This window comes from Lactuca virosa, chromosome 9, assembly GCF_052849685.1.
Source record: "Lactuca virosa cultivar CGN04683 chromosome 9, Lactuca_virosa_CGN04683_v6, whole genome shotgun sequence".
NCBI classification, from domain to species: domain Eukaryota; kingdom Viridiplantae; phylum Streptophyta; class Magnoliopsida; order Asterales; family Asteraceae; genus Lactuca; species Lactuca virosa.
Window position 1 is genome coordinate 61,557,252 of NC_136434.1, and position 11,308 is coordinate 61,568,559.

The following is an 11,308-nucleotide window of genomic DNA, read 5'->3' on the forward strand; positions in this document are numbered from 1 at the left end:
ATAAATAACGTTGTTTAGATACCAAACTTTATTTTAAAGGATAATAAGTTTCTTTTAAAATGTTGAACATAATATGATCCAAAATAACATTATTCAAAATATTTATAATTCAAAAAAGTTATGATTCCACATGTAAATGATCCTTAATTTATTGTCATCTAAAAATATTTTGATTCAAACATTTTATGATCATTATTTATATCTTTTATGATTCAAAATTAAATGATTCAAAATATATAATGATCCAAATTTTTTTTTAATAAATACTTTATTTAATTGAATATATTATTGATTCAAAATCATATGATTCATATATGATATGATTCAAATAGAATGATTCAAAATATTTTGATCCAAAAATAATATGATTCAAAAATAGTATGAACGGAAAATATTAAGATTTTTAGTATTTTTATTATTTATTACTTTTATAATTGTTAAACATTAAAAACTCGAAATATTTAGTTTAAAGAATTAAAAAAAAAAAAAACCAAAAAAAGTAAAAACAAAAATAAACAATAACACTAGTATCTTTAAGTATGTACTAAAGATAGTACAAAAATAAAAAGAAATGAAAAAAAAGAAAAAAATATTTAAAATAAACAAACAATAAAAAAAAAAAAAATAAAAAACTTGAAAACCGAGTATATATATGTTTATTATTTTTTATTTTTCTAATTTGAAATAAAAAACGAAAATAAATAATAAAACTCACTTAAAGGACGTTCCATGGACGTTCGTTGTACGTGATTAAATCATCGAGTCCGTATTAATTACCACAGACGTGGGTCGCATGCGAAAGTGTCACACCCAAGTATTGTGTTTCACGTTTGTGCCATTGGCGAAATGGGTGATGAAGAATTATGCCATTGACGAAATACATCCACATATATTTCACCGTTGTGCATGTGAGCAACGAATGATGCTTTGATTGATTTCGCCGACTTTTTATACTTAAGGAAGAAGACAGTGAAATATATTTTGTTTACTACCCTCTTTGAGTTTGAAGAAAGAGGATTGTATAGAAGTAAGTTGGATTCAATCGATGTCAACATTTTGGTGTTAATTTTGACTTATATGTAAAGAAAGTTAGTGGTTGACTTTTTGGGAAATTTCATTTCGACTAACTTACATGTAGGATCCAAGTGTGTTAAGTTTGTGCTTAGATGAAATTACAACCTATTATAATAATGGGTTAAGTGTTCAAAACAAAAGGTAAAAACGAAGTTCATGCCCCTAGAAAGCAAAACAAAAACATGAATGACCTTGTAAAATAAACGTTACAAATTCGTTGGGCTAATATATATATATATATATATATATATATATATATATATATATATATATATATATATATATAAGGCTAGGTTCAAATGTGGATTGACATTGTGCGGACGTGTGTGAATAATGTTATTCTATGAGAATAACTAAGAGAAAAGGTTGGTTGGTCATGTGAATATGTTCAACCTCACATAACTATCGTCCTTATCATGCATTCTCAGTAATTCTTTTTAATTTTTTTTTCTCAAGAATCGTGTTTCACTAATTTTCATTATTGCATAATACGGTTATCAAGAACACATTTCTAATAGAATGAGAATCATAAAAAAAGTCTGTGTTATCTTTTTAGACGATTTGGTTAGTGAGAGTGCGTGGTAATAACAATAGTTATGTGAAGTTGAACGTATTCACATTACCAAACAATATATTATCTTAGTCATTCTCATAGAATAGTATTGTCCACACGTCCGCACAATAGATGTCAATCAACATTTGAACATAGCTCTATTTTATATATATATATATATATATATATATATATATATATATATATATATATATATATATATATATATATATATATATATATATATATATATATATATATATATATAGACAAAACTGCAAAATTGGTCCCTGCGGTATCAAAAAAAAACTTTGGATATGGTCCAAAAAGTTTTCAACTTGCATGAGTGGTCCAAAATCAAGGTGTTCTTTTAGTTTTGGTCATAAAATTAAGAAACTTTTGTAGTTTTTGTTCATGGAGGACTTGAATTGACTGTTTTGCCCTTTAAATTTCGTTTTTTGTATTTTTTTACATTTCCTATTTTGTAAATATTAATAAAAAGGCCCACCCATAACTCCACCCCTCGTCCCCCCTCTCATATTCTTTTTCCTCGCCCTCAGACACGCACACACATATATATATATATATATATATATATATATATATATATATATATATATATATATATATATATATATATATATATATATATATATATATATATATATATATATATATATATATATATATATATATATATATATATATATATATATATATCACAAGAACCCACCCTCCATTTCACCTAAATCCAAATAAATAGAGACACACCCAAAGTTTATCATTTTGATTTTGAGAACATCGATTGTTTCCAGATAATTTGAAAGTCAATTGTAGGTGAAGAAGAAGAAGAAGAGAGAGATAGAGATAGAGAGAGAACATCGATTGTTTCCAAATAATTTTGAGAACATCGATTGTTGCGAAAAATCGAGGTTTTTTTTTCTTTTTGATTTGTAGGTGAAGAAGAAGAAGAAGAGAGAGAGAGAGATAGAGAGAGAGAGAGAGAGATAGAGAAGGGGGTACGATAGGTGGAGTCGTGGAGAGGGGTAGGGTGACATTTTTTTTATTTTTTATTTTTATAATATTTTTTAAATACTAAACTAAATAAAAAAATGGAAAAAAATAAATAATAAGGGTAAAATAGGCATTTCAACATTTTCAGGACCAAAACCAAAATAAATTCCTGATTTTGGACCTTCAATGCAAGTCGGAAACTTTTTGAATCGTATCCACAGTTTTTGTGAGACCACAGGGACTAATTTTGCAGTTTTGTGTGACCTTCACTTAAATTCATGATGTGTTTTTTTTACTGAATCCGGTAAGAATTCAAACTGTTTGATACCAAAATTAAAAACTTATGATTCGGCTCTGTAGCATCTTATATGCATCTTGCCGTGTCTAATAAAAAATTGAGTCTGACTCAATTAGCAATTATCAAACATACCATAATTCTTAAAAGAAAACTGGATAAATGTTAATTCAGTCATTTTAAATTGGCTGGGGATTAAAACCGTAACAAAGCCAATACTTCCGGACCAGTTTTGTAATTTCTGTAAATATTATAAAAAAGGGTTCATACGCCTTTTATCCAACCCTATTTGAAAATATACTCCATTACCACATACTACATGGACCATGGCCAGTACGGCCAGCAGGCGTTCACCACCGGCCACACAAGACTCCATTTTAATTCAAGAATCCCTTCACTTGACTCGGAAGTACCATTTTACATGCGTCAAGTACTAAACCCTAATGCACCACCACCTCATACTTTTCGTGACAACCCCACCGTCACTCCTCCACCTCCCCCGCCTGCATACTCACCTCAAACGGGATGGAATGGCTTTAACAGCGGTATCAACCTGAACCATGGTACCACCAGTTATGCTCAGAGTACTACCATCCGATGGCCAAGACAAGAGACACTTGCACTTCTTGAGATCAGATCTCGACTTGACCTTTGTTTTAAAGAAGCCACATCTTCAAACCATAAAGCCCCTTTGTGGGATGAAATCTCGAGGTATGTTAGCTACTTACGTCTTGTTAATCGATCCGTTCATATCAGTTGTTGTCTCAACCACAGTCTTGAATCTTTTTAATGACTTATTTTGTTCTCGATCGTGATGTAGGATAATGAATGAAGAGTATGGGTACCAGAGAAGTGGAAGAAAATGCAAAGAAAAGTTCGAAAATTTATACAAGTATTACAAGAAGACTAAAGAAGGCAAAGTTGGAAAACATGATGGTAAACACTATCGGTTTTTTCGCCAACTCGAATTCCTCTTTGGAGATCAACATGATCACCGAAGTATCAATAGCAATATCGTTATTCATCCCAGCAGCCAATCGAATAATTCTGCTGAACATGGAACACCATCGTCAGAAAAGATCCGAAGTGATCGTAAGTTGAAAAAGAAGGAAATGATAGCTGTAATTGAAGAGTCAATGGAATCACAATTCTCGAAACTAATGGCTAAACAAGATGAATTTGGCAAAAAGATATTGTGTACGATCGAGCGTAAAGAGCATGAGAGGGAGGTCAGCGACGAGGAATGGCGAAAACAAGAGGCCGCTCGATTGGATCACGAATGTGAAGCTTGGGCTAGCCATGTAGCACGTATAGAGACTCGCGACGAGTGTTTACTAAATGCTTTACAAAACCTACTTAGGGTTAGATCGATTGGATCTAGTTACAGAAGCATGATTCCTATGGAGAATTCTAAAGAGATAAATGGGTGCCTTGGTAATTACGAAAAACAAAAAGATTGGATCGAAACTGAGATCTGTAGCTTGATTCGTATACGAACAGAGAAAGAATGCAGATTTCAAGATGTTAATCAAGAACATGGGGAGGGCCTTTGGCAGGAGGTAGCTTTCGAATTGTCTCTTTTGGGATACAGTAGAAGTGATAGCGAATGTAAGGAGATATGGGAAAAGATTTGTGTGGATTTTAACAAGACGAAGATGGAATGCGAGAACATGAAGAAAGAGGATTCTTCAAGAACGAGCAACTCCATGGACGACAAGGAAGATCGTAATAGTTGTTTCAGCGTCACCGCAATGAACATTGACGGCGAGCGTTCGTGGGAAACTATGTAATATTCCAGGTGAGTTAAATCATGTATTTATGCAAGTGAAATTAATGAAATTTTATCAAAATGCAAGGGGCATATATGAAACTTCTATTTTTATATGTTACAAAAACAAAAGTTATACATTTTTTCTTACAAAACTTGAGCATTTTCTTCATTCAAGTCCTCAAGCAAATAGCTTTCTATTGGGATTTAGAAGAATTTGTTTCATATTGTCTCATATATGGTTTGTAATACGTAAGAAGTCGATTTGATATATGATTTTTTAAGCGTCGTTTCTAATGTGTATACATGTATGTATGCATACATACGTGTTAAGTTATATATACATACCTTATTGCCTTTTACATAAAATACTGTAAAAATATAGCTTTCAATGATAAAGTCGGCATGTCTACATTTTTTCAATTCTATATTATATATAAGAAATAATATTTAAACTCTATAAGAACATATATATACCATTAACGAAATCCTCCCAAATAAATCAAAATCTTTTAGCCACATGTCATTTTAGACCTTCATTTGAATACATGACATTTTCTAAATTTTTTGAATTTTTTATTTTCCACTTGTCATTTTATTGTAATTTTCATTTTATTAAATTAAAATTACACATTTAATATGTAAGGTAATATATATGTAAAGTATTTATTAGAAAGAATTTATATATGTAATGTATTCAATGTATTAAATTCTCATTAATTTTAATAATGCAAAATTTTTCTCATTTTTCTTATAAATTCAAACCTTTTAAATTGTAAAAGTTTCATATTTAATTTTTTTTAAAATAAACTCATGTAATACATGGGTCTCACACCTAATACTATATTAATAAGAAAACTTGTAAAATAAAACCATCAACCTTTTGCAACTTCGTGAACAAAGGAGGCCAAGTTTGAATACCACTTCAAGTTTGCTAGACATTTCATTATAAGTCCATAATCAAATTATTTAATCCTCCCTAATAAATCAAAATCTTTTTGCCACATGTCATTTTCCCCTTCATTTGGACACATGACATTTTCTAAATTTTTTTAATTTTCTATTTTCCACTTGTCATTTTATTGTAATTTTCATTTTATTAAATTAAAATTACACATTTAATATGTAAAGTAATATATATGTAAGGTATTTATTAGAAAGAGTTTATATATGTAATATATTCAATGTATTAAATTCTCATTAATTTTAATAATTCAAAATTTTTCTCATTTTTCTTATAAATTCAAACTTTTTAAATTGTAAAATTTTCATATTTAATTTATTTTTAAATAAACTCATGTAATACATGGGTCTCACACCTAGTACTATATTAAATAAGAAAACTTGTAAAACAAAACCATCAACCTTTTGCAACTTCATGAACAAAGGAGGCCAAGTTTGAATATCACTTCAAGTTTGCTAGACATTTCATTATAAGTCCATAATCAAATTATTTAATAAAAAAGAATGCTGATGGTTTATTAGTTAGAAGTGAAACCTGAAAGTTAGGTTTAAGATTCAAAACGGAGCATACTACATTGACCGTTGGTACTCAATGATTTACGACTCTTTTGATGATGACCTCTGGGAAGATTACAATGTGTGATCACTAGTTGTATGACTTTGTTAGATGTCATATTTCGAAACAAACTCTTGAACATAAAGAAAACACTATGACTCTTAAGATCAAGCTAATAATAGTAATTAGATGATTTTAGTTTCATCAAATATTATAGGTAATTGGAATTTAGACGAATATTCAAACGGATTTAAGCTACATTCAAAGACATGTAATTAAGGAGGTGCATAATTCACCCCATATAAGTTAATTTGATCCTTAACACAAAAAATGGTGGGGGCCAAGGTGCTCCTATGGGGTTCGAAGCAACGCCCTACACTACAAGAATAAGTAGTTATAGGGACGAGATGTATAGCGACGACAGTTGTTGTTGCTATAGGCTCCCTATAGGGACGATATGTCGTCACAATAGAGTTGACCATCGTTTTTTGACTTTTGAAGCTACGACGACAACTACTCGTTTCAACATGTTAAGCGGGAAAAAAATGGGTTTGGCGCGTTCTTGTTCACTTATGGAGACGACTTATCGTTCTTATAAATAACAAAAATTTAAGATAGCGATTATTTTTAATCCATTTAAAGAAATGAAGTCATTTTGAGGATAACTATTGGCACGACTTGTCATCCCCATGCCAAATATATATATATATATATATATATATATATATATATATATATATATATATATATATATATATATATATAACTAGAAAATGGAAAACGGCGTCGTTTAGTTGAGGCTATACAGATGACTTATCGTCCCCATAGGGTTCAGATCAGCGAATCCCTTCCCCCTTGGTGGTCTCCGATCTTCTCCGTTTCTCTCTCAGGAAGCTATTTACTCACATCATTTGTCAACACTTGAATCATCTCCATTTCTCATTCCTTCAAGGTTTTTAGAGCTCAAGCAAATCTCCATTCTTCTTTACTGGTTCGTTCAAGCTCATGCGCATCTCTAATTTTTTTATGTTTTTTGTTCCTTCTTCTTCATCCCTAACTTGTGATTTTCTATAGTTTCACAGTTGCTCTCACATGAGGCCATTTGCTCACATCGATAAGCAAATCACCATCTCCTTTTCTCGTTCCCCAGCATAGCATCTGCGATTAAAATGACATTTGATTTCTAATGACTGACAACCTCATTTTGATGTTGAGGAAGAATATCGAGATATCGAGCAACTCAAGGTCCTGAATAGAGTTGGCATCTGTTTGAGCAACATCTGCGATTAATCAGGTTGCTCTCAACTCTATGTAAGAGTAGACATTTATAATATTCTTAATTAGTGCTTGTGATATTGGAATTATAACTAATACTCTAACTGGAATCATGACTAAATTTGTTTAAGTTAGCTTGTTCTTGTTGGTAGGGTTGTCAATTTGGTACTTCATTTTGTTAATTTTGTTTTGTTGATTTACTTATTCTTCAAATTCGTATGATCTTATCTGCAACTCCATAAATTAATTTCCGGTTTTAGTCTTCGAATTATAACTTTCATTGTTATGTTTTACTGGATTGTAAGCTCAAATTGTTGTGACTATGGTTTGATTGTAAGCTCAAATTGTTGTCCATTCTTTCATCTATTATTTGGTATATAATAGGTTGTTGCTGTTATCAAGTCTTGTACTTAATATGCCAAATTATGTTTATGTAAGTTAAATTTTAGTTACTTATTTGGTTGGTTTAAGCTTTAGGATCCTGCATATGCAGTTTCTGGTACTCCATAAACATAATTGATGACGTTATTGTTGCTAACCGAGGGTGAACTTGGGAAGGGTATTTTTGATACTCCATAAGGTATGTTGTGTTTATAGTTATCCATATCTTCATACTTGTACAAAATCAAATTCTAGTTTTGGGAATCTTTTTAAATTTATAAATTTACACCGACTTATTTTTTTTATCTAGGTTTCTGTGTTTTCTCCTTCACGATCATCTTATTATCTTAACATTAGAAAGAAGAGTTGGGGCTCCTTGGACCTGGATTAAACTCTTTAATGTAACTTGAAATTCACAATAGTTATGCATATGATGATTTTTAATGCACATCTGCACACCCTTCCTGTCATTATCATATATGGAAAATTTCCAATAGTCCATACGAGACACTTTTATGTGAAGAGATGGGTCTTGGTGGATCCTTTACAAAGACACACGTTTTGCAGATATACGTGATTAATTAAAAGTTCGTTCAAGTTTATTGTAGCTTATACCAACTTTACAAATCATAATTCATCAATATTTGACCTAGATTTTGTTAATTAGTCGAGCAGATTTTAGCAAGGAACCTGCATTTACTTGGATGAGAACATTATCTGATGAAGCAAAGAGGAATATACAAAAGTCAAAAGCCCTTTTCTGTAATGCCTATGATTTCATGAGCTTCCTGCAAATTTGATTACTCATGCCCTTGAGTATGCTGTTGAAGTTGGAACATCAGTCTGTTCATGACCAAAGGGGAAGTCTCTTGCTATTGGGACACTTGAAGAACAAGAAGCACTTGCTAAGTTGCTGAGGTTTAGTGATGTTCTTCTTCTAACTTCAGAGGAGGTTTGCATCACATTCACATTTATTAAAATTAAAATTGAAGCTTTCTATCTTCCCTCTTAATAACAATTTTTTTAATTATCAATTATCACCTTCTGTTATGCATGTGGTGGATGTAAGCATCATCATCATCATCATCATCATCTATTTCATGATATCCATACATACATAAACATAATTATATTTTAAATAATGGACTTATAATGATGTTGTACAGTTCTGGGGGAATTGAAAGTTGTCACTGGATTTGGAGGGACTTCAAACCTTAAACACACGATATGAATTATGATGAAATTATATTTGATATTATTAATCATTTAATATTTAATATTATTATTATGATTATATCGGATGAAATGGAATTGTAGGTTGTTGAGGTTTTGGAGAGAACCAAGTTGGAATGGAAAGAAGAAAACAAAGCAACTCTAGTAATCAAGTTCAATTCCAATTCCGACCTATCAGTTATTGACTGGCATATTCTGAACGTATTATCAGGGCTCTACTTTTTTTTTGTCTCAACAATATCATTTTGTTCATAAATCTGATACTTGAAACTCACAAAATCTTTTCTGCAAGCGTGTGTTTTTGTGAATATTTTTGAAGCTCATATGGTTTTGGTTACTTATGTTTGTCTTCATTTTGAGATGCTTTTCATACCTTCTCTCTCATTCAGGGGATAATTGAACTAATGGTGTTATGGCTTATTAATGTTTGCATTTAGAATTCAGATTAGTATTTCCTATTTAGCAATTTTGTGATGCAAAAACAGGGAAATTAAAGAGGGAAATGGCAGCTGTATGGGCATACCTATAGAGACGACATGTCGTTTCTATAGGTGCATCTATATAGACGACATGTCGTCTCTATAGGTGTGTGTCGTCTCTATAGGTGCATCAACCACGACGAGCTGCTGTCACTATACGGTAACAACTGTCGATTGCATCTCTATCTATATAAACCACCTGTTGTCTCTATAGTTGTATCTATGGGAACGACAGGTTGTCTCTATAGTTGTATCTATGGAGACAACATGTTGTTTTTATAGATGAAGCTATAGAGACAACTTGTCGTCTCTATAGATACAGCTATAGAGACCAGCAACTTGTAGCGACGAACCAGAATTGGACGACATGTCGTCTATAAAGGCAACTTATTGCGACGATATTTTTAGTGACGACCAAAATGATCTGTTGCGACGGGGCTATGGAGACGAAAGCTATAGGGACGACTTGTCGTCCCAAACACCTATAGAGACGAATTTTGAACCTATAGGGACGACAATTTTCGTCTCTATAGGTCCTTTTCTTGTAGTGCTAAAACCTAAATGGTTTTAAAGGATTAAAAGTGTGTTGGTTTCGACCTCAATGAAGATGAGTCGGTTCAAATTTCATCACATTCCCGACCAATGGGAAAGGAGAAAACAAAAAAAAAGGCAAAAGCAAAGCATCAGGTTCGGATGATTTGAAAGACATCAGGAACGATATGAATGGTATAAATGATAGACTGGAAATTTTTTACAAATTGCTTTCGAAAGAGTGGTTCGGAAACAAAGGGAAAACCACTTGAAAATACTATCGATGAACACATCGTAGTTGATCGGGGAGGAGCTTGAAATTGCTTTGGCAATGAAAGTCAATTTCAAAAAATGTTGTTAAGTAAGATTTTTTTAAATCGTTTGGTGTGTGTGTGTGTGTGTTTTGTAGGTTTAAGATTTTTAGTTTTTTTTTTCTAACTTTTTAGGATTTTTTTTAATGTGATGTTATGTTTTTTTTAATTAATGAAACATTATTTAATTAAAACTAAAGTTTTTATTTATTAAAAAAACAAGTATGACACCACTCCTTGGGTGTGGCAAGAAACCACACTTTTGTGGTAAAATGTCATGTGGCGCCAACGTGGCACTGCAATAAAATTAGGAAGTGTGGCACCACTCCCTCCAGCCTTAGATATCGACTATGATATCATTGATATATATATATATATATATATATATATATATATATATATATATATATATATATATATATATATATATATATATTGTAACGCCCCATTTCTGATATGTGATTTAAATAAAGTAATTTTATTTTCTTAAGGGGTACTCGACGAGTCAGTAGCCCAACTCGTCGAGTAGAGACGGGATTTGTGCACGATTTAAGTTGGTGACTCGGCGAGTCCATATTCCCGGACTCGGCGAGTCTACCAGTCTGGATGAAACCCTAATTTCAAGGGTTTACACCCTATTTAAACATCTTATGTGCCCCAAGACCAGCCTCCCTCACCCACAAAGAGTCCCGTACGAAACCCTAGCTGTTCTTAAGCATTTTTGGAGCATTTTCTCACTTGTGAAGGTTTTAGTGCATCTTGGGGATTTGGGGAAGAAGAGAGAAGAGAAGTATTCAAGGGGAGCAAGTAGATCCGGACTTCTGGTTGTATTTCAGTCCCCTTTGAGGTATCAAGCTCGAATCTTTGCTTATTAT

The 11,308-nt window shown here is 31.8% G+C and overlaps 1 protein-coding gene across 1 annotated transcript; it reads left to right on the forward strand.

The window, feature by feature from the left end:
- The first annotated feature begins 3,234 nt into the window (after window positions 1-3,234).
- On the forward strand, window positions 3,235-10,580 carry LOC145138130 (trihelix transcription factor PTL-like). The gene is made up of 3 exons (XM_079072269.1): window positions 3,235-3,647; window positions 3,757-4,734; window positions 7,992-10,580. Exons 1-2 carry the CDS (start codon window positions 3,256-3,258, stop codon window positions 4,724-4,726), a joined length of 1,362 nt encoding a protein of 453 aa, XP_078928395.1. The 5' UTR covers window positions 3,235-3,255; the 3' UTR covers window positions 4,727-4,734; window positions 7,992-10,580.
- The last annotated feature ends 728 nt before the right edge of the window (window positions 10,581-11,308 follow it).

Excerpts from the sequence above, each read along its gene's own strand:
- LOC145138130 (XM_079072269.1), top strand. The coding sequence starts at position 3,256 with ATGGACCATGGCCAGTACGGCCAGCAGGCGTTCACCACCGGCCACACA. Across the intron at positions 3,648-3,756 it reads TTGTGGGATGAAATCTCGAG|GATAATGAATGAAGAGTATG; the intron begins GTATGTTAGCTA and ends ATCGTGATGTAG.